Here is a 26,591-nt window from a genome sequence, read left to right as displayed (position 1 = left end):
GCTTTGCTAGGCTGTGCTGCAGCATGCTATAATAGGTCAAGGTGGGCTGGAAGTTTCAACTCGAAGATAGATAGGAGCCCCCACCAAACTCCCCATGAACACATACAAAATCGCCAGCTATTTAAAACAGCTAGCCGTTTATGCCACGTAAGATGATTTAGGGCCACTTTGGTCAGGCTTCTACCTGCTCTAGCTCCTCCTAGCAATACAATGTAGCACCACTGTAACGATACTATTCACGAAAGCACTTTACTCACTCTTTCCCTTCCCTCTCACAAACTGGTAAGGAGCCGGAGGAGCCGACAACCCCCTTCGTGCTACCTTAATCAAATTCATTCATGTGACAAATACAAATTCATTTTTTATTCCACATATGTTGGCACTTTGCATTATTGCACGATCGAAACAGATGGGAGTGCGCCAAACTTCTCCTCTAATGTGGCCACGGAGAAAGTCCCAAAACAGATTCAATTATTCAAACACAAAGGGCCGATCGAGAGAATCGGAGAGATTCGCTCCCTAAACGTCAACATCTCGAGATGATCCCTGCGCGAAGTCGAGCCCAGTTCCTTGCAACTTCTCGCGAATGATCCCGTCCAGCCGCGCCGCCATCTCCGGCGTCATGTGGTTCGCCCAGTCCCCGGCGACCCCCTTCCGGAAGAAGGCGTCGCGCGGCATGGCGCGGTACCTCCCCGCGGTGCCGCTGCCAGCCTTGTTCACGTCCAGCCCCTTCATCTCATCGAAGCTGCACAGCTCCACGACGGCCGCGACGTCGCCGGCGGCCTCCTCGGCGGCGGTGAACGGCCGGCCCATGAACTCGGCCAGCCGCCGCACGTTCGCGGCGGTGTCCCGCAGCAGGTCCTCGTACTTGAGGAAGAGCACCCTGTCCGGACGCGCCACGCTCGGGCGCCAGTAGGAGAGGACGTGGTCCCAGACCGGGCCGGCGGCCACCGTGCCGTCGCAGACGGACTCGAACGTCTCGACGAACGAGAGGTCCGGCTTGGCGCGCCGGAGGAAGTGCCACAGCGAGACGACCATGTCCTTGGGGTCCCTGCAGACGTACACGACGCGGCACCCGCCTGCGTTGGTGACACGGTCCGGGAGCAGCGTGTAGGGCAGGTGCGTGTTCATGAGGCGCGGCGACGGGAGCGCGTCGAGCTTGGCCTCCTCCCCGCCGGCGAAGATCTCGTCGATGAACGGGACGCAGTCGTGCGGGTTGAGCCGGCGGAGCGGGTGCCCGGGGGCGGCGGGCGGGTACGCGCCGCGCGCCGCGGCGGCGAAGGCCAGCGCCTTGAGCCACGTGGTGCCGCACTTGGGGTAGCTGGCGAGGACCACATCGTCGGGGCGCGGGGAGAAGCGGCGCTGGAACACGACGGTGCCCGGCACCCAGTGCTCCGGCAGCCAGAAGCCCTGGTACAGGCGCAGCTCCAGGATGGACTGCTGCCGGCGCGGCAGCGCGGCCACGAGGTCGCCGAACTCCTCCTTGGGAGTGTGCTCCGGGACGGTGCCGTCGTCGACGTCCTTGAACGGGACAGGGCCCGAAGGAACCACCGTGTTGGCGGCAGCGGCGTCCATGGCCATGGAAGTGAGAAGCAGAGGGCGCGCGTGCTGGCAGAGAAGCGAAGCAATTGGACTGTCAGTGACTGACGGCGTGGCTTCCGGGCGCGCGGGCCAGTTTTATACTGGAGGATTAGTGAGGTGGGCCCGTCAGGCAAGTTCCTTTTAACTCCACGATGATAGGGAGTAGGATCAAATTTTGACTTGGATGCTGACCATCTGGTGCTAACTTGGCGCGCCCGTCAAGGAGCTGATCTCCACGCCACGGAACTCATGCTTATTCAATATTTAAAAAGTTCAAATTATAGTATGGATTTCGACCAATGATTGAGAGCGTATGATAGTCCGGGAAAATTGGTGAAATATCTCGGCACCCAGAGTTATTGTTAATCAGACGAAAAATCCTAAAATAAAATAAATAATGCTTTCTTTTTAGGTACTTGCTAATGTAGAAATCCACCATTCCACCTACCTGCATATCATTAAACGTAAGCAAATCCCCCCCCCCTTTTTCTTTTTATTCAAGAGAAATTTAAATCCAATAAAAAATGCTTCGGATTTGTTTTGCCCCACGCCCATCGGGCCCGTTATAGATGAAAGTCCAATCGGCGGCCTCCTTTGTGCCTTTCTCGCAGCCCACGTTGTAAAGCCCACCCCGCCCGTCCCGGACCCAAACCAGTCGCCCAACTGGCACACACCAACGGCATCGAGCCCACGCGGCCACGCCGCCTCAGGGGGCGGCGCCGCCGCCGCCGCGGTGCACGGGAGTCAAGAAGAAACGAAGAGACGACAACGCAGCCGGCCGCCGTGACACCCCATCCGGGCATCCAGCCCTCCCCTCCTCGTGCTGTCGTTCTCGAGCAGCGTGCGGCAAAACCACCGGCCGGCAACGGCAAGGGGAGGTGCTTGTTCATAACCCAGACCGTGTTCCAAGACCCTTGCCGCCACAGCCGCTGTCTGCGCTTGCCGCGAGCAGTTGCGGAGTTGCTTCCACATCTTCCTCTGGTGCCAATACAACTTCATCAAAATGGTAAAGAACGAATTGCAAATTGGATCTGTTTTGCAGGATTTATTTTGACACTATTAGACATGGGTGTCATTGCCCAAACAATAGTGCAAACATCAAAAGCAACAAAAAAAAAAAATCAAACGAACTCCTCGCTGCATCAACAGCAGGTCGAGTACTGACGTAACTGAACGTTGTCGTCTCGGTGCCGGTGCTTTACATAGGACGCTTTGGCTTGCAGTTCAGCAATGGCAGGCCTGCTGCAACTGCAAGGTTTATTGATTTGCAGGACTAGTAAGCACATCCATCACGCGAACGAGAGGCCTGATCCGCGGAGCTTCTCGTCCACGACGGCGTCCAGGCGCCGCGCCATGTCCGGCGTCATGTAGCTCGCCCAATCCCCCACCTCTCCTTTCCTCAAGTAGGAGTCGTTGGAGAAGGGGGAGGGCTACGGACCAGCCCTGTTGATTTCAAGATTTCTCAGCGTCTCGAAGCTGCAGAGCCTCACGACGTCCATCACGACCCCGGCCTCCTCCTCGGCCGGCGAGAACGGCTGTCCGACGAACCGCGCTGCCTTCTTGACGTTGCCGACGGGGTCGCGCAGCATCTCGTCGTACCTCAGGAAGAGCACCGTCTCCGGGCTCGCCTTGCTTGCGTTCCAGTACCCAAGGACATGATCCCATATAGGCCCACTCGGTGACATTCCCTCTCAGGCAGCCTCGAACGTGTCAGAGAATAAGAGGTCCGGTTGTGTTCTTCTTGCAAAGTGCCACAGAGAAACCACCATGTCCTTCGGCTCCCTGCCAAATGATCCTCGCATAGATGATTAGCTAGAGTATGGCTAGTAATAATATAGCACAATTGGTCTGAGTCGAGTCACCTGCATATGTAGATGATTTTGCAGTCGGCGTTGTCCTTGATAGAAGCTGGCAGAATGGAGTGGTGCATGTGCGTGGCCATGAGCCTCGGCGACGGCAGCGCGTCCATCTTGCTCCGCCCCTGCCCGGCGGCGAACAGCATCTCCATGAACGGGACGCAGTCGTGCGGGTTGAGGCGGACGAGCGGGTGGGGCTCGGCGTCGACCGGCGGGTAGACGCCGCGCGCCATGGTGGCGAAGGCCAGGGCCTTGAGCCACGTGGTGCCGCACTTGGGCGGGCTCGCGAGGACGACGTCGCCGCGGCGCGGCGTGAAGCTTTGCTGGATGGAGACGATCCCAGGCACATGGGGCGCCAGCACCATGTTCCCTGGTAGCAGCGCACCCACAGCTTGGGGTCGCTCGGGTAGCCGGAGACGGTGGTAAGAGGCACGGCGCCGGCGATGTCCTTGAACGGCACCGGGCCAACAGCATCCGGTTCGTTGCTGGTCGCCATGACCATGATAGTGCGTGAATATGTGCAAAGGCGCTTCACGAGCCTCGGCGACGGCAGCGCGTGCATCTTCCTCCCCAGCTCGGCGGCGAACAGCATCTCCATGAACGGGAAACAGTTGTGCTTGTGCACTCGTGCGGGTTGAGGCGGGCGAGCCGCGAGCGGGTGCTCGGCGTGGCCCAGCGTCTAGGTGGCTGATGCACAGCGGAAGAGTGTTGCATGTCGCTTTTGGATAAATATGCTTTGGAGATGGATATGGGCCCAACAGATGAAGTCAAGGCGAAGGATATGGGCCCAAAAACCACGCAGTCGCCTTGCCATTTCTGCGCAACCAGCCCAGGCCGGCGGGTACACAACACAAGGGATATAGACGAAGTCACGAAGACGACTAGACGAGTACCAATTGCCAAAGGCCGCGCAACCGCCGCCGCCTCCTCGCGCGGCGCGCGCCAAAACCAGCCACCGGCCGGAGTGAGCACGGCCGGCTCCCGAACCGCAACATCTTCCGTCTCCTGGCCGCACTTATCGATGGCGGAGGAGCAGGAGGGTAGGGAGGTCCAGGTCCGGGCCCTCGACGCCCGGTCCATGGCCGTCAGGCTCGCCCCCGGCGCCTCCGTCCGGGACCTCAAGGCCGCGCTCCGAAGCTCCTTCCCGCCCGCGCAAGTCGCCCCCAGCTTCCACCTCTTCCTCAAGGTGCCGCGCTACAGCCTCTCTCTACCTACCTCTAGCTCTCCGACACCGAGTCTCCGGCCCGGGCGTATGCCAAGACTGTCTCGTAATATTCAGTCCTGATTAGGTTCAGATGGTTGCAGTTGCAGCCTCAGTGCCTCACTATACTCGACACTGGACTAGACCCATGCAGTTGCTCCTTACTCACGATGATTCCCTTTTATTTTCTCCCCGTGAAGGGTGCTAAATTGCGTTTGGACGCTAAGGTTGACAGCCTTGCCATCGGCGATGGCGAATTCGTCGTTCTCGTTCCCTTCGCAAGGTCGTCACAGCAAGGTTCTTCAGTGAGCGTGCCAAGTGAAGAGCAGGGCGTCAGTGCACCAAAACAGCCAGAAGTGTCAGCTGCGGCTAATTCAGCTTGGCAAGACATAATGGATGACCTCTCAGCAATGCCATCCAGCCCACGGTCTGATGTTGCATCAAAATATTTTCACTCGTCGTGTGACCCGTGCTCTGGGAGGTTTACAGAGGATATGCCACCGTGTCAAAGTTCATCAATTGGATCTTCAAGGAAAAGGAAAAAAACATGTAAGGAAAATGGAAATGGTTCCCCAGAAACTCTTTCCTCTAGAGAGAATGGTACGGCTGAGAAGCGCAATATGGGTAAGAAAAGTGGGGTGACTAAATCTGCAGCTACATCATGTCATGTACGTCTTCCCTATATTTTTCTATCTGCCCATGTCAATTTCAATTTTCATCACCCATTACCCATACAAGAAACCCAACTGGCAGCATGTCTTATACAAGGAAATACATTTAACATGTCTTATACGCATTGGCCTGCCAGAGTTACTTTTCACAGAAAACAGCCTTTTGATTATATGGTCGGGATGCAGGATATGCACCCTTTGGAACCTGCTGAAATGGCTGAACATCTGAAACAAGGACTTGGAAAGGAGGGCCAGGTTTACACCTAGTATGACTTTCTGAATTTGGTACTGCAAAGAAAACCATAGTCTTTTCACTGTTACAATTCATATGTGCAGATTGTACATATGCAAGAGATACCATCTAGAGAGGCATCATTTACAGAACTTCCTTGTCATCTTTCAGAAGCTATGAGGGAAGCACTCACTAGTATTGGAATATCTAGACTCTACAGCCACCAGGTATTCCAGGGTGTGTCATCTTTTGTGCATATTTATTTGTTGAAGATCATTCTTTTTTATGTTGATTTTTTTACTTGGATGCAGTCTCAAGCCATAGAATCCTCTATTTCTGGGAGGCACATTGTTGTTGCAACTTCGACATCAAGTGGAAAGTCTCTGTGTTACAATATTCCTGTTCTTCAATCTCTCTCTCAAGACTTGATGGCTTGTGCTCTGTATATATTTCCAACAAAGGTCTAAGCATGACCTATTACATTTTAGTAATTTTTTCTTGCTAATTATTACATTTTAGTATTGATCATCAATAACATAGACAGAAGTTCACGTTCCTTTTTTTTTCAGGCTTTAGCTCAAGATCAGTTAAGAACTTTATTAGAGATGAAGAATGCATTTCATACTGATATTGATGTTAAAATATATGATGGTGATACTCCTAGAGAAGATCGTTTGTGGATCAGGGATAATGCCCGATTGGTAACTATATGCTTCTAGGGCTATAGAACTGTGTTCAATTTGATTATTTATTTCGATACATCTAATCACATACCTTTTTACTCAGTTAATTACCAACCCAGATATGTTGCACGTGTCAATCTTGCCGTATCATGGCCAGTTCCAGAGAATTCTATCAAATCTTAGGTAAAAAGTTATTCTCGATGACCTTATTCATTGTCTAGTTTCTTTTCTTTTTTGTCAATCATGTGTTTTGTCATCTGGGGTTCACTTTAAGTTTTCAGATGGATAGCTGTGCCTTTTGCTTGTATATTTCACCATTTCCTGTACATTCCATAATGGGATATCATTTCTGTTACAATTTACTCAGGTATATTGTCATTGATGAAGCACATTCATACAAAGGGGCATTTGGCTGCCATACTGCACTTATAATTCGAAGATTGAAACGTATTTGTTCAAATGGTATGTATGCGTAGTTGAACCAAAACTTTTTTTTATTTGTTAGTTGACTTAAGGCTTCATCTATGCTGTGTACCAGGACTAGGGTTTTTTTGAGTTACATTAATTTATTACTTGACTTCATTCGCAAGATCCCAATCAGAGCCCTAAACATTCCAGTGAATTCCTTAGAATTTCTAACTTCTCAGGTGTAACTTTGCTGTTCTTTGAAAGTTTAGGAGCTATCAAAGCAGTTACATATAATTTATGAAGCCCTTGTTTTTTGTATCTGCAGTTTATGGTAGTCATCCTACATTCATATTTTGTACAGCTACCTCAGCAAATCCATGTGAGCATGTTATGGTAGGTTACCCCTCCCTTTAGTGTAGTTTTGAAAAGACACGTTGTACCAAGCAAAAAGAAACCTGCTGTTCTTAATAAATTTTGTAAACACGCTAGCCTCATCCTACAATTTTTTTCTAAAAAAATATATATTGGTATATCCGTGACTTAGCCATTTTTATCTTCGAAAACTTCTATATTCATCTACTGTTTCAGGAATATTGCATGAATTGGATGCATTATCTTCACAATGAAATATGTTTGTCCCAGGAACTCGCTAATTTGGATGAAGTTGAGTTGATTCAGAATGATGGAAGCCCTTGTGGTTCCAAGTACTTTCTCTTGTGGAATCCCCCGATATATATTACAGAAGGAAGTTCAAAAGCTAGTTCAATACCTAGACGCTCAAGGTATAGGGACATATGCTCCCTTTTCTAGTTATGTTACTGGTACCTTTATTTTCAGCCACCACTCTATGTTCAAATTTAATAAACCCTCCATTTGTCATCAATAGTTATTATGTTGATGATAAATGCATTGTAGAGTAGTAGTTACTTGGGTTATGATCTTTATATGGTTGTTTGATCATTGATGCCAAATCGCAATTTCTTTTTCCTGGTTAAAAGCATACTGTCTATTAAAAGTTATATTAAGCGATAGCTTAGTTGATTGAGCCTTCCGTTTAGGGGGCTTGCAAAGTGTGTGCCTCCCTGAGAAAAATAACTTGCGTGTCTCCTAGTCAGTCAATGTTCAGTGCCTCCCCACCCCCACATATCTTAAGGGCTACGAAAGGGGGTGGGGGTTCCCCAACTGTTTCTCTCTCAAAAAAACATGGTACTTGAGGTCTTTACCTTTTTCAGAAACAAATATTGCTTAGCTGCAATACCATCATTCTTGAATCTCGACTACTAACTTGTTATATGTAAGCAACAAATTATGTATTTAAAAGTAAGGCATCCAAGCTTTAGCTTGGTGTTATAATTGCTTTACATTAAGAGTTGCAATGCTTGAGCTCCAAATAATGCAAAGAGGTGTCTTTAACTGTGCTAACTTCCTATGTCTACCTGGATCCAAAATGCAAAATTTTACTGTACAACTCAGTATCAGAACTGTAATCAGAGGTATTTAACACTACATGTACAGATGTATTTGGTTTACTGCTGCACACCAGTGAATAGTTGTTCCCTCCTATATTTAGAAGTATCTTTGTGATAACTACTGTTTCATGGAAATACTCTAATATCATTTATTTCCTTGCTAGCTCAATAGTAGAGGTTTCATATCTATTTGCTGAGATGATTCAACATGGGCTCCGTTGCATTGCATTCTGTAAAACTAAGAAGCTATGCGAGCTTGTCCTAGCTTACACGTAAGAACACATTTTCTTCTATGGACCACTTTTCTGTTTTTGTTGAACTTTCTACTACATGCATTTTTACTCCAGATGACCCATACTGTTTGTTGTTGTAGGCGTGAAGTTCTTCAGGAGAGTGCAAAAGAATTGGTAGATTCTATCTGTGTATATCGTGGTGGCTACATTGCAGAGGTTGTTATGTCCCCTCATGTTTCACAAATGTGTTCTGCCATTCTGCTTTTGATTTGTGGTTGTTTGATTTAAGATGACTTTTGGCCTGATAAGTTATGCTCTTATATTGAGTAAGAATGTTCTTGCCTATAGTCCCACAATTGTTTTGCAACATGTATGGATTCTTCTGACCATATTCTTACACATCCTTGTACTGATTAGCACTTCCATGTTTTAACCTTCCAATAGATGGGTTAGTAATTTCGCTTGCCTGCGCTGCTCATTTGTTTTTTAACAAGCACAAGGCTTATTCATTTTTTCTACCCTGTATGTTTACTCTTCTTGCCTATAGCGTTCACTATTTTTCTATTCTGCCTCCACTTTCATTCATTGACGATACTTCGATATCCCAAGGAGAACTAAACAGTTGTAAGGTTCTGTCACATGCAACAGTATCAGAGCAGGACTTTCACAGTGTTAATTGTCTTGTGCTTGAGCTCTGTTCTTTTCGCTTAGTTAGTATTACATTATTTCGTGAATGTGTCAAATATTTTCTCCCCTGCCAATCTTTTGTAATGCATTCTATGCCTAATTTGTCACTGAAAAAAAATCAAATTTATTTTGTAACACAAATGTTTTTTTGGTAATGGCAAAGTATTCCCTGAAAATACATATTGCTGAAGTACAGCTGTTACTTATGGCAAATGGATGAGCCCTCGTTTTGCTTTGAGAAGAGAAAACTTTATGATTTTTCCGCTTAGTTAGTATTACATAATTTCATGAACATGTCAAATATTCTCTCTCCTACCAATCTTTTTTTAATACATTTGATGCCTATTTTGTCACTGAAAAAGTTACAAAAATGATTTGTAACACAAATGTTTTCTAGTAAATTCCCAGAAAATGCATATTGCTGCAAATGCACTAGTAGCGCGGTGGTTGGTCACCGAGTAGTGGTAAAATGATCCCCTCACTATGCCTCCCCAAAAAATAGTGGTAGGGTACCAACCTATGGTTAAGGTGCGACCCTATGTGAGGACAGGGTTTGGGGGGTTTCTTGGACGGTTTGGCTAGGATTCCTTCTTAGTGCAAAGCCGTGTGGGGACAGTTCCCTCACCGATCAAGAAAATGCATATTGCTAAAGAACAGCACTTATGGGTTGATAAATGGATGAAGCCCTTATTTTGCTTTGAGAAGAGAAAAACATTATGATGCTCACTTCTGAGGAAAAGCATCGGATCACTTCGCACCAAGACAGCTGTGTGAATTCCAGCTTCGGATTTTCTTTAACATCTTCGAGAAAGAAACTATGTTTTAGACATTGATGTTCATTTTATTATGGAAGTACTATGGACTTAGAAACAATTTATTTGCAGGACAGAAGAAAAATTGAGTCTGATCTTTTCGGGGGGAAACTCTGTGGTGTTGCTGCTACTAATGCTCTTGAACTAGGAATTGATGTTGGACATATTGATGCAACATTGCATCTTGGATTTCCTGGGAGTATTGCCAGGTAGGTGAAGAATGATGCGTTCGATGAAGCCCCATGTTTATTCTGTCACTCTACTAAGACACATAATTTTAACTGCAGCCTGTGGCAGCAAGCCGGAAGGTCTGGAAGAAGAGCAAAACAATCATTAGCCATTTATGTTGCCTTTGAGGGTCCTTTAGATCAGTATTTCATGAAGTTCCCACATAAATTATTTGGCAAGCCAATTGAACATTGCCATGTAGATTCACATAATCTAAAGGTCTATAGATCTGTCTTTATTTTATTGACTAATTGGTATAAATTCCTTGAGGGACTCAACTCTTCTCTTTTTGTCTTAATTTGAAATTTCTTACAGGTTTTGGGACAGCACCTTGCTTGTGCTGCTTATGAACATCCCTTGTGCCTGCAATACGATGAGCGCTACTTTGGTTCTAGTCTGGATAGTGCAATGACAACACTTAAAGACAAAGGTTATATCATTAACAAAACATCTGGACCTTTCTCTTCAAGCATGTGGAATTATATTGGACCTGAGGTTTGTTTATTCTATTTTGTATCCTATGATGTAACTTATATTTTTAATAGCAAGAAGCATTGGCTTTCTGCAGAAAAGTCCTTCACAGGCAGTGAGCATACGGGCAATTGAGCACGATAAGTACAAAGTGATCAACAAGTTAAATAATAGATTACTTGAGGAAATTGAGGAAAGCAAGGCCTTTTTTCAGGTACCTGTATCTGTTCCTTGACTATGATCATATGTTATACTATACATGTTGGGCTCTTTAAATATTTTTCCACTGCTGGAAAAACTGACAGATAAGCTGATGGTTTCGAATTACCATAAAAAGTTTTAATTAACACAACTTAAGTTTGTTATATTGGACTCGTATGTTGTACTGTAGATCTTCCACTGTATGTCTTCGCGCATTAGTACCTTACTTAATCAAGTGTCATTTTCTTCAATTTCAGGTTTATGAAGGTGCTGTTTACATGCATCAGGGTGTCAGTTACTTGGTTGAGGAACTTGACTTATCATCGAGGACAGCTTTCTGTAGGAAAGTTGATTTAAAGTACTACACAAAAACACGGGACTACACTGACATCAATGTCCTCGGAGGAGAATTTGTATGTTATCTTGAGCATTATAAGTTTATAACTTTTGCTTCATATACATTTTGCATTATGAGTCATCCCCTGGAGTGGTTTTTAGCACATAATTTTTTTAGTACTACTTTTCTGTCTTGATTGTCCTGACTATCTAGTTCATCAAATATTTTGAGCACTTGCACTCTGACTCTTCTAATACATGTTGAAGGCTTATATACCTACGAGTACATGTAGAACTAATCGTGTGAAGACAACTGCTCAAGCAAATGATTGCACAGTGACTACTAAATGGTTTGGTTTTTATCGCATATCGAAATCAAGCAATAAAATATCGGATAGTGTTGAGCTCAACCTACCCCCGTATTCCTTTGTCTCCCAGGTCTGTGGCTCATGTATGATCATCTTAGTAATACTGTGACACATCCTCCAATAATTCTTACACTTTTTGTATGATGCTCAAGTATAGGCTTTTTGGGTACGGATTCCACACTCAGTAAAGATACTTGTGGAGGAAAGAAAGCTACAGTTTCGAGGTGGCTCACATGCTGCTTCTCATGCACTCCTGAATATTGTTCCTCTGTAAGTTATTTATCTGTATATATACAGTAATTATCAATACAATAAAAATTGATGTCTGGTAGATAAATTCGGAGGAAAAATGAATTGCATAAACGAGAATATGTGAGGTTTGAGAATGCAGTAGTGAATGTTAATTTCCTAAGGTAGAACATGCACTTGTATTGCAACCCCCCCCCCCCCCCCCCCCCTCTCTCTCGGTTCTTTTAATTGTCTGTGTTGATTGCGCATAAATATTTGCAGGCATATGATGTGTAGTACTTCTGACCTAGGAACAGAATGTGCGAATCCTCATGAAACCCGTGGTATTCCGGACAGAATGCTTTTATATGATAGACACCCAGGTGGCATCGGCATAGCGTCACAGGTGAACTGTCCACTGATGGATGTTAGCTCAGAATGCACTATGCTTAAACTTTAGATGGATCTTTCTTGCTGTGAACTGTCCATTAGTATTCCTTTATTGCTGCAAACTGCTCACGGGTAAATATTTCTTGCCGTAACTGTGAAATAGCATTATGCTTATACTTTAGAGAAATAGCATCATTGGTAAGTTGTACGCTAAATATACTGATTTCGTAAAAGATGAACAGTTCTTGCTATCATCACAGAAACAAATTGATGACATGTGAAGGATTTAGCTGATCTAGTGAGACTAAAAATTTGCATGCCTTTTGCCTTTTGTCTAATGGTGTAGGCCCAAATGCTCTTCGGGGAGCTTCTACTAGCTGCTCTAGAACTCGTTTCCACGTGCAACTGCACGAGTGCAGCTGGCTGTCCAAACTGTATCCAGGTAAAGACTGAACGCATACTGTGCTGAACTCGACTTTAGATAAACGACAGGGTCTTTGATCTGGTTGTTTCTTCTTCTTCTTTTCAGTCGCTGACATGCAGTGAATATAATGAAGTTTTGGACAAGGAGGCAGCAATTTTGATTCTAAAGGTACATGATTTTTTCTTGTTAATTTTTATGTGCATGCTCACCGTCAATCACAGTGCTGTAGACGTAAAATTGGCTTGATACGAGACATTATGTTGCTTGTGCAGGGAGTGATCGACCATGAGAGGGCCTATTTTGAAGCGGAACATGCTTGTCAGCAAAGCTGATGTGGATTTTTTTTGGGGACCGTGCCTTAGCACGTTTTTCGTCAAGACGAGAAAGCTGATGCGGATGTTAGGCGCTCCGTTTTGGCGAAGTAGCTGCAATGGCGAGAAGTGCTGTTTGGTGAGTTGGTGTTCTTGTATGTAGAGATGTAATTTGTAATCACAGTTGTAGTCTCATTCATGAAAGTTGATAGCATTATACGACAACCAATTGGTCCAGTTCCATGCATTTCTGATGAATGAAACGCCCAGCGCGCGCGTAGGCCGTGGGCCCGTGGCGTCCTTGGCTCGTTGCAAGCTCTCACTCAGCACGCTGCCGCGAACGAGACCACGAACGTGTGCTCCCGGGTGGGAAGGAAAACGGGCGCGGGCCCCTGAGAGCGACGGCGCGCGCCGAACGGGCGCTTGGTGGTCGTGCCCTGCCGCCTCGCTTTTCCCCGCTCCGCTCGAAGTCGAGACCGAGACGTGCATCAACATCAGAGGACATCAGGTAGGCGGCCGTTGACCTCCTCTGCCCCCCACGCTCCGTGGACACGAAGCGCGCCGCACGAGCGCGATTCCGCTTCGGCGTTGACCTCCTTTTTTCCCCCGGGGGCGGTGCGGTGCGGTGCCGCCGGTGGTGTGGTGCGCCGCGTGGCTCGGCCGCTCGGGGTCTGCCGCGCCCCGCCTCTCGCCGTCGGTGCTCCTGTGCCGCCGCACTGCACGCACTCTGTACTCTCCGGCCACCCCACACTCCGGAGTCCGGAGCCCGGGCGCACGCCGCCAAAGCGCGACTTTTGCTTCTGCCTCTGCTTTCCGCGACTGCGACTGCTGTTGTTGGTCAGATTTTTTTCCTCCCCATCCGGCCTCCGGATTGCGCGTTCCGCACACGATCTACCATCTGCTTTTGGACGTGGTCGATGGAGATTGCAGACTGAGGGGCCTGTTTGTTACCAGAACTAAAGTCCACCCATTTTAACCTAAATAGATGGACTAAAATATGGATTAAAATGTTTAGTCTTTTAATCCATGTAGGGTGGATTAAAATGGACTAAAGAGCCTTGGTGACACCCTACCTCTCATTACTCCCCGTCCCACCTGTCCCGCACCCTACCCCCTCCCCACCGCCAGCTGCTCTCTTCCTCCAGAAACGTCCCCGCGCGCTCCCCTCCCCTCTCCCACCGCTCGCTCCCCTCCCCGCTCCGCCCGCTCCTACCACCCGCTCCCCTCCTGCTCCCGCCACCCCCACCGCCCCCGGTCCTCCCCATGCTAGATCCATCGCCCCCGCTCCTTCCCACGCCGTCGCACCTGGTCCTCTCCACCACCGCACCCACCATGGACCAGTACCGGGACGACTTCTCCTAGGCGGCTTCTTTATCCGTGGCTACCCACAGCTTCCGCGCTTCCCCGGACGCTGGCGACGAAGACGACTTCGGTCCCTTCTTTCCCGCTGGTGGCCCCCACCCTCTCCGCTCCCCGAATGCGCATGGAGCACCTCGACCTCAACTCCCAGGCCGACGGCTTCCCCAACCTTGGCTCCTACCAGGAGTATTGCCAGGCGAATGATGCTCCCGGCGACCATGGGCTACCTCCCCTTGCCCTTGGAGGCAGAGTGGGAGGCCGTGGAGGTCGCCGCTCGAGGCCCACGAACACTGGAGTGGGATCTGGCGGAGGCAGAGTGGGAGGCCATGGGGGAGCCGTGTCTACCCACGGAGGCAGAGGGGGAAGCCGTGGGGGAGCCGTGTCTACCCACGGAGGCAGAGGGGGAAGCCGTGGGGGATCGATGGTACACCGCGGAGGTCGTGGATCCTCTGTTGCCGGCCACACCTTCGTTCCTCCAGAGCAACTTGGCGCCATCAAGGATGAAGAAAACGATGGCTCTGAAGCTCGTTCCCAGTCGGTAAGATCCAAGCTCCTTTACCGGTGATGTCAATTTGTGAATTTAGATATTACTGTTATGCCTATGCTAGTTGAATGACTGTGAATTTGTGAATTTGTAGCTTATTTTCCTGTGATGTTCTTATCTGTAGCTGATAATATTTTCTGTAATAGAATTAATATGACAAGGTCAATTGATCCAAGGAAAACACACATATTTTCTGTGATCTAGCGGTTGAACAAATAAGGGCAGGGAATTGCTTGAATGGTACAATGTCAGTTAAAGGTTATAATGCTATGAGATAAGGTTTTTACATAAAGACCGGCCTCAAGCATTCTACCAAACAAATGAGGAACAGATGGACATAGTGCAAGACTCTGTACACATTCTGGGTTATGTTTAATAACCATACTGATTTAGGCCGAAGAGCTGATGGAACAATCATTTTTCAACCTTTTTATCACATCTTTTATTGATGCGGTTATGTCTTCCAATTTGTTATATAACTCATCATTGTTTGTCTGTTTGTGTTTTTCAAAAAAAAAACTGAATGTAAGAAGTTTCAGTATGGAGTACCTACTTACGTTGAGCAACTAGCTGAGATATTTCATGGGGTTACAATAGATGGATCAACCTCTTACATCCCTAGTCAAGCAACTCATAACTCTGAAGGAGTATATGATAATGAGGAAGGTGAAGATGCAGATGGAAAAGGCTTTCTGAGCAGCCCAATGAGTAGTAACAACCGCTCATTGTAATAGCCACAAGAGGGCAAGCAGCACTACAGATACAGCCACAAGTCCACCCAAGAAAAGCAAAAGTTCAATGTTGAAGATGTTTCAGGAGCTCATTACATAGTTGCAAATTGCCAGAAATAAGGAAGAAGAAGCACTAGCTCAAATGTGTTGAATTGTGTGTTATGAACCTTCTGTGTGTGCTAAGGACCTTCTAAAATGTTTGTTGAATTTAGATGAACCTTCGGTTATGGAACGTGCTACTGATTGCTACTAATTACTGTTATTCATGTGCTACTTGTTACTGTGTTCTTTTCTTCATCAGCATCCAATCTTTTCTTCATGTGCTTCTGATTGCTGCTTATGAACCTTGCTGCTACTATTACTGATTTCTTGCTGCTGCTAATTGCAGGGGTCTGATGATGATTAGGAAGTAGAAGAATATATCAGAGGAGAAGAATTTCTACTGTGGTATGTGCCATTATTAGTATGTACCACTTTAACACGTACTTGAACAAATCAGAGTATAGGGTAGCAACACAAAGTGGGTATAAATGGGTCATGAAAACACTAGCAAATAAGACTTCTTGCTTTAACATGTTTAGGATGAGTTGGTGTGTGTTTGACAAGTTTCATAGTTTGCTAGTTGAGTCATATGGATTGAAGTCCACAAGAAGAATGTCATCTGTGGAGGCTTTAGGGCTGTTTTTATAGATATGTGGTGCCCCTCAGTCTATTAGACAAGCTGAAGATCGTTTCACTAGGTCACTGGAGACAGTATGTAGGAAGTTTGATAAAGTACTGTATAGTGTGAGCAAGCTTGCAGCTGATGTCATTAGGCCAGTAGACCCTGAATTTAGGAGTGTGCATCCTAGGTTGCAATCTTCTCGCTTTTCTTCATTCTTTGACAATTGCATTGGAGCAATAGATGGGACACATGTATCTGTTGTAGTGCCAACTAGCAAGGTAGTACAACATACGGGAAGGCATGGATATACAAGTCAGAATGTGATGGCCATATATGACTTCGATATGAGATTTACTTTTATCGTGGCGAGATAGCCTGGATCAGTTCATGATATGAGGGTGCTCAAAGATGCAATTGAGAAGTATGGAGATAAGTTTCCACATCCACCTGAAGATATTCACGTGTTCTATGTGTTCTCTGTTGTATTTTTGTCTCATTATTGCAATACTTGTCATGTGACTTACCTTAAAAAAAATGAATGTGTAGGAAAGTTTTATCTTATCGACTCGGGGTACCCAAATCGACCGGGTTATCTTGCAACATACAAGGATACAAAGTATCATCTCCCGGAGTATCGACAAGGCCCAATGCCAAGAGGTAAAAAAGAGCAATTTAATTATCATATTCTTCACTTCATAATGTCATCGAGCGGTCTTTTGGAGTGTTGAAGATGAAGTGGAGGATTTTGCTAGATCTACCAAGTTATCCGATGCAAAAGCAAAGTCAAATAATTATTGCATGCATGGCACTTCATAATTTCATTCGAGAGAGTTTTTTTGGGATGTGGACTTTGATTTGGTTGATCAAGATGAATACTATGTTTCATTCTCCGATGCATCGTCTTCTTAAGGAAATATATCAAATACACGTCATGGGCGAAGATCAAACCATGAATCAATTCCGTGATTGGATAGCCGATGGTTTGTTTAGTAGGTCATAGTTGTGATGGTTTCAAATGTATGGACAATTTTTCGAACGTATGAACAACTTTATGAATGTATGATAAATTTTGATTATGTGCCTTGCGCACAAAGCAAGCCAGCAGCGTGGCACAACATGGGTACCAGGCGCACGCTAGAATTGGGAGTAGCTTGGCGTCAGAACAGGGGTAGCAAGCGCAAAGAACAAGAGGTAGCAGAATTTGGCGTTAGAATAGGGGTAACAGGTGCCCGCATGAATAGAATGGGTAGCAGTGGTAAAAATATTTTTATTTAACTGTATTAATATTTTAGTGCGTGAAACCAAGTAGGGACTCAAGTTTAGTCGTCAACTAAAAAGAACCAAACACCGCTGAGACGCGCAGCCCCCGGCTGTTGCTGCGGTCGAGTCCACGGACGCGCTGCCTCCATGCATCGTGCCCCGGACGTGACGCCTCGTGCGACCGGCCGCAACCCGCGCAGCAAGTGCAGTGCTGGCACTACCGGTCTCCGTGCACGAGTGTGGGGTTGACTCCCCAAAGCTTCCACTGACAATGCGTACAGTATCCCGTTGTGCTGCGCCACGAGCTAAAACCCCTGGTTCATTTTGTTTTTGTTTCGCTCTTTACAAACCAATACAAAAGGAAAATCCCATGTCTTTAAAAACCACAAGAGAGAGGGACAGTGACCGGCCGGCACCTAATTAGAAACGTCAAACCAAACCTCCATGCAATGCCACTCTGCCAGTGCAGACAGACCCTCTTCTTGGCATCAAAATTGAGGTGGCCTTCCGTTCCCCCCTGCACGAACAGAATGCGCCCCATTCATCCGTTGAGGAGCAATCAATCCATCCTTATCCTGCCCGCCTTCTCTTTCGTCCTGGCCTTTCTCCGCGCCCTGCGAGTGAAAGCTAAGTGCATCTAACACTGCTCTTGCTGTGGCTGATCCATGCCCAATTGCCAATGCCAAAATGCCACGCCATGACAGGGAGGATAACGAAAACATTAGCTCGCTGGTATAAAGTAAGGCTGATGGCCTGATGAGATGGTGACTAATCATAGATCAGTGATTCGCATGTCATTACTTGCACGTTAAGGATGTGTTGCGGTGTCTTGGATAACCTATTTTATGCCGATTGTTAAAGTGCCCGCACCCCTCCACGTGTCAAGATTTGTGACGATACCTGGGGAAAAAGTACTTGTAGTACAAAGGGAGCATGTGGTGATGCGGTACGTACTGTTCCAATGTTCTGTCACCAGCTAAAAATAAAGGATATACTATTGCATTGTTCTTCAGTTGGGGCATTGTTGTGTTCTAGTGTGATGATCCCATGATTCGCAGGTTTCAGTTGCCAGCATTTTGACCTCCCCCTTGGCAAAGGTGCGTGTTGGCTGCCTGGAGGAAAACCACTACTGTTTTGGCATGGAATATAGCTAGCGTGAAAAGGATCACGATAAACCTGTCCTGAAACTGATGTAACACGTCCTGATGATGAGAAATTGTCATGCATGTGCACATGCCTCCCCAGATAGTGCTCGCTAAAGCGACTTGTCAAGGAAAACAAAGCACACGATAAAACCGTCTCGTAGCCCAACTTGTAACCCAGAATCCCAGATGCCCAGGTAAGATACCAACCAGGCTTTAAATCAGTCTCTCGATTTTTTTTGTAAAAAAAATTCTCTGAACAGTCTCAAGTTTTTTAATTGCACTACAATGAGGTAAGATATTCTCAAAAATAAAGTATTGGCAGTAGAAAAGATACCACTAGAACTTTAAGGAGTTGACACATGTCATATATCATCTTTTTCTTGAATGATTAAGCTCGCACCGACACTTGTCATCGCGTAACAAGACAGCACAAGTTTTAAAATAATCTCAACAGCAATGCCAGCACCAATCAAGGAATACTAAGCCAACGAATAGATAAAAAAGAAAAAAGAAAATGTCACTGTCAGTTGTTACCAGAGTCATAGCACACTAAGTACTACATTATACCATGTCAAATTGTCCATGGCACCATTTCTGTAGCAGTAGTACAAGGCTACAAAGCTGCTCGCCGTAGCTCAGTTCAGCAGGAGCAAGGAACAAACCATGGGATTACCAAGAGGTTAAGCAGCTACCATATCACTGGCTTCATTTAGCACGACATTATATTATAAACCACGAAAAAGAAAAACGAAGGTTAACTTAACCAGCAGGCCGGCACCAATTGCCGACACCAACCAAGAAGCCGGCCGACCTCTTCAGCCATGCAGCCACACGGAGCGGTCATGCCTCATAGCCTGTCCTGCCTGCCGAGCCCCGACGGCGACGACGAGCCGCCGCCGCCGTGGCCGTACGAGCCGCCTTTCGCGCCCATCACCATCTGGTGGTGCGGGGGATGCGGGTACCCTGACGCGCCCGGTGGGGAGCCGTACATCGGCTGCCCCATCATCATGATCATGCCGCTGCCTCCGCCTGCGCCGGCGCCGTACATGCCGTAGCCGACGGCCCCGCCGGCGCCATTGTGCGCGGACGGCGTGGTCTCCCTCTGCGGCTGCGAGGCGGAGCCGGAGCCGGAGGAGCCCGCGGCGCCGGTGGCCAGCTTCTCGCCCTCGAGCTCGCGGAACTTGTGGAGGTAGAGCTTGAGCGGCTCGATGTAGTCCTCGAAGCCGAGCGTGGTCATGGCCCAGAGGAGGTCGTCGCCGTTGATGGTCTTGCGCTTCTCGCGCTGGCACTTGTCGGAGGCCTCGCCGGTGATGAAGGAGATGAACTCGGAGACGCACTCCTGCACCGTCTCCTTGGCGTCCTTGGAGATCTTGGCGTTCGCCGGGAGCGCCTTCTTCATGATCCGGCTCACGTTCGCGATCGGCAGGAACCGGTCCTGCTCCCGCGGCGACGAGAACTCCGCGTTGCTCGGCCCGCCGGACTCGTTGTCGGAGTCCGGCATCGCCGCCGATCCAACAAACACAGCAAGCTCCTCCCTTCTCCCTCCCGGTCAAGTCAAACAACTCCAAGTCTCCAAGGCTGACCAAGACGATCCAGCCTGAACAAAAATCACTGCCCTCCGAATCAAGAACGCTAAGAGCAGCAGATCAAGTGCGGATGAACGTGGATGATTCGAAGAATCTGGAGGACGACGAGGAGCAGAGAAGAGCAGGGGAGTAAGCAGAGCGAGGTGGGAGGGAAGAGGGAGAGCGGGGAGGTTTGAGAGCGGAGTGGAGAATGGCAGGGTTCGTCGGATGAATCGTGGGGATAAGAACGCATCGAGGGGGCGATGTGTCGCTGCGTGGGCCGTTTGTTTGTCGATAAGCGTTGGGCCAGCCGGTGTTCGCTGATGCCGTCCATTTCTGCCACGCTGGCGGGGTTCGGGCCGTCGGAGTGGGCCAGGGGCGCGATCTGGTGCGTGATCCACGGGGTGGTCCCCGGGAGGCTGCCACGCAGGAGTGATGACGTGGAGCGGGTGAGTCTGACGTGTCCTGAGTCTATTGACCCCTTGTGTGACGTGTCTACGGTGATTGTCACTCGTACAGCAACGGTGAGGCCCTGGTTTCTTTTTTTTTATCAGAAACTAAATGCAAAGACAAGTTTTCTTTTTTGCAATAACTGAAAATCTTTGCTTTTCTTCTTCTATTTCATTCCTCTAGAGTGAATGAATACGGGAAAGAGGTTTCATATTGGAATTTTAATTTTCATGAATTTCGATGTTGAAATCCAATTTCTTGTAAGCTACACGTCGAATTTCAGGGAAATTTTTCTTCGGGCATCAAAAATTGATCGACGTGAAAGTTGAATACGGCGAGCCGAAAATTAACCCAAGGTCGTTCTAGCTGAAAGTTGTTTTGTGGACCACTCGAGCAACAAGGCCCCTATCCAAATATTGGCTAGTTGGACATGTCCCTGACTCCCTGTCCAAAATGATGCCACATCACCCACACCACTAAACAAGCATAGATCCAAAATGAAAACCACAGCCTTTCGCCACTAACGGCCAACCACTCCGAAAAAATAAGCATTTTTCTTTCTAGTGATGCAAAAGCAGCCGTTGCAGCTAACCAACACATCTCTAGGTCAAAGCCTCTGCCCTCTGCGAGTACTGCCAAGTGGCGCCGAGTGAAGTGCCCAAGTGCACTACCCCTTTTGCGCATTTCCTAGGTTTCAAATTGGATTATTTTGCTAGCTATCGGCCAATAATTGATTTAAAAATACCTCGGAATTTCTTTCTAAGATATACATCATAGGAGATACGTTGTTTTAAAATTGAAAACTACCATGTCGACAATAATTAATTCATCCCCTAAAAATCAGAGGCATGATGGATCCTTTGTTGTTGTTGTTTTTCTAACAATTGCAGGCTCAAAAGTTGCACATTACCTGTCGCTTTTGCAATGAGTGCTCCACTAGATCGACCCCGATGACATGGCATCTGCAGCGACGAAAGCTTACCACTGGTTCAACCAGGACAAACTTTGAGTATTTTTCCAGTAATCATTGTCCTTATTAGCGAGGATTTGATTACATTAGTAGTGGCCCGGCCGGTCAATTATTTGGAGTGCAACAGGTACTGCTCGATCGGGGCGGGACCATGCCCTTGCAGGTTACCAGTTCCTTTCCACATGGAACGTGCAAGCAGCAGCAGCTACCCGGCAGGGTTAGTGAGGGGAAAAGTGCGTGGCATGCCGATGTGTCACCATGTCAGGGTTAAGTTTTGCAGATCGAGTGTGGCGTACGCATGCATTACTCCAGCATGTGCTGTGCCCTCGCCGTGACATGGGCGAGCTAGCTAGGCTGATGGAGTGGTCGATGGGGATGGGAAGTGAAGCTGACAGTGACCCATTCGCTAATAAACTGCGTCTGCCTTTTGCTGTCTCTTCTTACTACACTTGAGCTAGCTAGCGGGTCTCGTGTCCAGAGTGACGTGTCGGTGCTCGACACAGGTGGCAACATTCATCTCGTCCAGAAACAGCCACCTCCCTGGCATATGATCGAGCTACAGTTTATTAGCTCGACCGATCTGCGTGATTAGCTAAGCTAGCTCGTAATCAACAGGCGGGAAATATCTCGTCTGATCTGCAGCTATATTGACCGAGAGCCGATTGCGACGCGTGCTGCCCGCGCAGCCACTAACGATCTGCTACAGCTACGTGCGAGGCTGTGGTGAGCTCCCGCTGATGGAGCCGCATGGTGATTTGACGGGGATCGTCGCGTGAAGAAGAAGTGCCCGTGGATTATACCCGGCGCGGCGCGCGTGATGAGGCCGTCAGCGGCCGCGGCCGGCCGGGCGGCTGGTGGCGGGCGGTCTGAGGCCGCGCGCGGGCGGGCGGCGCCGAGGGATTAATGTGGAGGATGATGGCGTCGGCCGGCCGGACGGCAGGGTTGCCCGGTCCATGAGGCAACTGGTAACAGTACTAATGCACTATAGTACGTGTTACGGCTAGAACGTAGTTTTCGTTGAGATGATAATTGAGTGCCTGGAGGCAGGATTTGTGGGCGTGATCGAGTTCTGAGATCTTTTTAGCTGATGCGTTGACCTCAGTGTGGTCTGTGGCTCCTCGTGTTGAGTTGACACTTGAAAGCAGCCTCAACCTTGTACCATCTCTCTCTCGAAGGGGGGGAAAAAAAGACCACCGAGCATGGTACCACCAATATAAAATCTTACCGCACTAGCTGTCTTTCGTAGTCAAAGCTACGCTGCGTACGTGCTCGTTTTCTAACATGCATGTCGTATCACCTGACGTCACGCCCATGATGCACCGGCGGAGCGCGCGATCCAAGCCAGGGTCGTCGCCGCCGACCGCCGTGTCCTACTCGATCGACGCCCGCCGATCGGTAATGCAGCTACCGGCGGAGCCCAGCGGGCACTCGAGACCGACCAAATAGCGACGCACGATTGCGCCCCGCCATCATGAATTCATGACGCTCGTTGCTCGACAGTGACGGCAGATTGTATCGTACCGACACACTGCAGGTCTGCAGCAGAATGCCATCTGCGCTTTGCTTTCGCAAACACTGCTCGCTTGATCCCTACTGCTTGCATTGTGCCGATCAGCGTAGAGATCTCTGCTAGCTCAGAGCTCATCATTGCATTGTGGTATTGGCCAGTGGGCAATGGCCTCACACATGCCGTTAATTTCACAGCTGGAGATCGTGCATCCATGGGGTTTGGTGGTCTCGCAGAATATCTTTGCTAGTGCTTCAGGTGGCGCGCTGTCGGCGGCCATGCCCAAAAGGATGGTTGACCTGACCCGCGCGGCACCGCTGTGCGTGTGTTTGGGAGGCCTGTTCGTTGATCGGTGGAAGCTGCACAATGCTGAAGAGATCATTCCGAGTCAGATGTCAATGGGTGCATCGAGTGGTGGATGTAAGCCATTGCCTTGCTTTCCTTCCCAAAGTGCTAGAACATGAGGATGTTTTCCTCCTCCACTTTTTGAAATGTAATGAAGAGAGGTTTCACTCTCTCTCTCTTTTTATCTAGAATAGTAATGGAATGCAATAAATTAAGCATATACATTATTAGTGAGTAAATTTTACTGTATCGCGCTGACGCGCTGTTATGATTTCATCTGAAAAAAAGCAAATGTAGGTTAGCACTAGCACTATCTTTTGAAAAGGAGCTTTAAGTTCAAGTTTGTCTATACCGATGCAATGGGCTAAAAAGGCCCTCAACTAAGGCCCAACCTTCTAAAGTGATTCTAGATTTGGCCCAGCTGATACTTACTACAGTCCATCGAGGCCCATGTATACCGAGATAAAATTAAGCCCATTGATTGATCATGCAACTGTGCGCCCGTTAAAAAAATGTCGGTTTGTGAACGACGACTAGTCTTCGCCTCTCTACAAAAAGGTCTCTGTACGTCAACCGACAAATCTTGGACCCTGACGTTTTGAGGGACGGGGGTTAAACGTCTCTCATCAAATAATTAAATCGCGACAAGTACTCCGTACTCGTGGAATCCGAGTCTCCAACCATCTAGCTCGAAGCTCATAAATTTAGGAGAGAGAATGTGCAGCAGCCAGTTCTGGATGTTGTGCAGTGAGAGAAGAGATCTCCTCGCTAGTAGTCTCTTTATCTTTTGCACTGTTCAATGGATAAACAATTAGCTCCGTGGCCTTATCATCAGCAACCGGCGGCCTACGCTCACGGCTCACCCGAGAAACCGAGGGAGACAGGGAGATCGATGGCCGCGCCGGATCCGCCGCCACGGCCCGGGAAGCCCCCGCTGCCGTGGCGTGCGCGGCTGCTTGTGGGCGCCGCCTCCACCCTGCACGGGGCCTCGCTCCGCGGCGACGGCACCGTCAACCGATTCCTGCTCTCCCTATTCGACCGCGCAGCGCCGCCCACCCCGGCCCCCGTCGCCGGCGTGGCTTCCACGGACCACGCCGTCTCCGACCACCTGCGCGTTCGTCTCTTCACCCCCACGACCACTGGAGATGGTGACAGCAAGCAGCTCCCGGTGGTCGTGTACTTCCACGGCGGCGGCTTCGTCTTCCACTCCGCGGCGACGGCGCAGTACGACGAGCTGTGCCGCCGCCTCGCCTCGGCCATCCCAGCCGTCTTTGCCTCCGTTGACTACTGCCTCGCGCCCGAGCACAAGTTCCCGGCGCCCTACGACGACGGCGAGGCGGCTCTCCGGTGGGTCCTCGCCGGGGCGGGCGACGCGCTCCCGTCTTCCCCCGCGGCCGTCTTCGTGGCCGGCGACAGCGCTGGCGGCAACGTCGCCCACCACGTTGCCGCGCGCCTTCCGAACAACGTCGCGGGCCTGGTTGCCTTGCAGCCGTTCTTCGGCGGCGAGGCGCCGACGCAGTCCGAGCTGCGGCTACGCGGCGCGCCGTTCGGGGCGCCCGAGCGGCTCGCGTGGCTGTGGCGCGCGTTCCTGCCCCCCGGCGCCACGCGGGACCACGAGGCCGCCAACGTGCCGGCCGCGATCCGGCGCGACGCCGACGGGGGAGAGGGGCGGTGGCGCGCGTTCCCGCCGACCCTCGTGTGCGTCGGCGGGTGGGACGTGCACCAGGACAGGCAGAGGGCGTACGCGGAGGCGCTCCACGCCGCGGGCGCGGTTGAGGTCACCGTGGCGGAGTACCCGGACGCCATCCACGCGTTCTACATGTTCGAGGAGCTCGCGGACAGCAAGAAGTTGGTGGCCGATGTCGCGGAGTTCGTGAACCAGCGCACAGAGCAGCTGAAGAAACGCGAGCTAGATCGTGCAAAACACTAGTGCTAGTATCTACTATCCTTTTTGCGGATTGTTGCAATGCATGAATTCATATAAAAATCGCACGAAACAGCTTACTTCGTGGTTGGAATTTAGAAAATTATCTAAATTACCCTAGTTCAAAAGTGAAAATACGAAGCTTTAGACACGTATAAAGTTGTCATTTGGTGCTCGCAGTATGACATTTGGCACGATTCAATGGGCATACCGCATACAAAACCTTTAGGTACAAATGCGAAGCCCATGCACTTAGAGGGTGTTTGGGAGGCATGTGCTAAATTTTAGCACCTGTCACATCGGATGTTTGGACACTAATTAGAAGTATTAAACATAGCCTAATTACAAAACTAATTGCACAACCCCTAGACTAAATCGCGAGACGAATCTATTAAACCTAATTAGTCCATGATTTGACAATGTGGTGCTACAGTAACCATTCGCTAATGATGGATTAATTAGGCTTAATAGATTCGTCTCGCGATTTAGCCTAGGGGTTGTGCAATTAGTTTTGTAATTAGGCTATGTTTAATACTCCTAATTAGTGTCCAAACATCCGACGTGACAGGTGCTAAAATTTAGCACCTGCTATCCAAACACCCCCTTAGGATCACGGCACGGCACACGATGTATTGACGAGCTAATATGGTAATATAAGAAAAAAATGTTTCTTTTTAGCTTGTATTGTAATTTTAGACTTATTTCTCCTATACATATTATAAATTGTGTAGATGAACATACGAATTACGAATTGTGTGGGAAAATCATGATTAATTGCGGGGTAGCCACGATATGTCGTGAACGTACTTGGGTCTAACATGACACGAGGCGATGGACGAGAAAACACCTAAGTGCCACCTCTAGGCATGTTCAATAATTATGTTTTTGCTTCTTGTAATCCTGATACCAAATATGTTGTACAGTCCAATGCCATGCCAAGACAGAATTTCGTAGATAAAAATAGAGGAGCTAAACCCATTGGCATTGCCAAAACCACAACTGTGATTAATCACCCAAGTGCGCGCACCTTCAACTAACCTTGGTCTTGTTAGAAGCGATAACGGTCAGACACTCCGAGCGGTGTAGGGTGAACGAGACGGAGCTACATAAGTATGTCAAACAACATCAATACATTAACTCCGGGTGGTGAATCGAGACGAGAGGAGGGGGAACACATGCCCCTTTTATTTCAAGCCCACCTAAGTCATGGAAGCACCACCTTCAACAATAATAACAATAAATTTAGCTTGGGGGTGTTAGATTCATAGGATCAACTAGCTCAAGATTAAAAGTGGTGGCCTTCTCATTTGTGTGAGTGAGAGCCTTTGTTAGGGTTA

The 26,591-nt window shown here is 48.4% G+C and overlaps 4 protein-coding genes and 1 pseudogene across 9 annotated transcripts; 2 read left to right on the top strand and 3 right to left on the bottom strand.

The window, feature by feature from the left end:
* Positions 1-341: 341 nt before the first annotated feature.
* On the bottom strand, positions 342-1,664 carry LOC117843015 (cytosolic sulfotransferase 5). Its single transcript, XM_034723563.2, has one exon. It carries the CDS (start codon positions 1,579-1,581, stop codon positions 520-522), a length of 1,062 nt encoding a protein of 353 aa, XP_034579454.1. The 5' UTR covers positions 1,582-1,664; the 3' UTR covers positions 342-519.
* A 1,206-nt stretch (positions 1,665-2,870) lies between these two features.
* On the bottom strand, positions 2,871-4,101 carry LOC117843013 (cytosolic sulfotransferase 5-like; annotated as a pseudogene).
* Positions 4,102-4,314: 213 nt separating this feature from the next.
* On the top strand, positions 4,315-13,015 carry LOC117845423 (uncharacterized). 6 transcript variants are annotated; one of them, XM_034726465.2, is made up of 23 exons: positions 4,316-4,623; positions 4,839-5,306; positions 5,496-5,564; positions 5,646-5,768; positions 5,853-6,002; positions 6,111-6,242; positions 6,328-6,407; positions 6,592-6,686; positions 6,958-7,025; positions 7,275-7,414; positions 8,266-8,373; positions 8,475-8,550; positions 9,906-10,042; positions 10,121-10,280; positions 10,377-10,556; positions 10,630-10,746; positions 10,991-11,146; positions 11,337-11,507; positions 11,595-11,707; positions 11,948-12,071; positions 12,402-12,497; positions 12,585-12,647; positions 12,752-13,015. In XM_034726465.2, exons 1-23 carry the CDS (start codon positions 4,459-4,461, stop codon positions 12,809-12,811), a joined length of 3,051 nt encoding a protein of 1,016 aa, XP_034582356.1. In that variant the 5' UTR covers positions 4,316-4,458; the 3' UTR covers positions 12,812-13,015. The 6 variants fall into 6 exon arrangements, 1 of the variants encoding a protein (XP_034582356.1); XR_004638061.2 differs by lacking the exon at positions 11,948-12,071 and having other exon boundaries at positions 4,315-4,623; positions 12,752-12,828; XR_004638062.2 differs by lacking the exons at positions 12,585-12,647; positions 12,752-13,015 and having other exon boundaries at positions 4,315-4,623; positions 11,983-12,071.
* A 6,020-nt stretch (positions 13,016-19,035) lies between these two features.
* On the bottom strand, positions 19,036-20,302 carry LOC117842400 (nuclear transcription factor Y subunit B-3). The gene has a single exon (XM_034722850.2). It carries the CDS (start codon positions 19,992-19,994, stop codon positions 19,341-19,343), a length of 654 nt encoding a protein of 217 aa, XP_034578741.1. The 5' UTR covers positions 19,995-20,302; the 3' UTR covers positions 19,036-19,340.
* Positions 20,303-23,943: 3,641 nt separating this feature from the next.
* LOC117842974 (probable carboxylesterase 18) lies at positions 23,944-25,405 on the top strand. Its single transcript, XM_034723511.2, has one exon. It carries the CDS (start codon positions 24,130-24,132, stop codon positions 25,258-25,260), a length of 1,131 nt encoding a protein of 376 aa, XP_034579402.1. The 5' UTR covers positions 23,944-24,129; the 3' UTR covers positions 25,261-25,405.
* The last annotated feature ends 1,186 nt before the right edge of the window (positions 25,406-26,591 follow it).

This window comes from Setaria viridis, chromosome 2, assembly GCF_005286985.2.
Source record: "Setaria viridis chromosome 2, Setaria_viridis_v4.0, whole genome shotgun sequence".
In the NCBI taxonomy this organism is placed as follows: Eukaryota; Viridiplantae; Streptophyta; class Magnoliopsida; order Poales; family Poaceae; genus Setaria; species Setaria viridis.
This window is presented reverse-complemented; position numbering and strand designations above follow the sequence as displayed.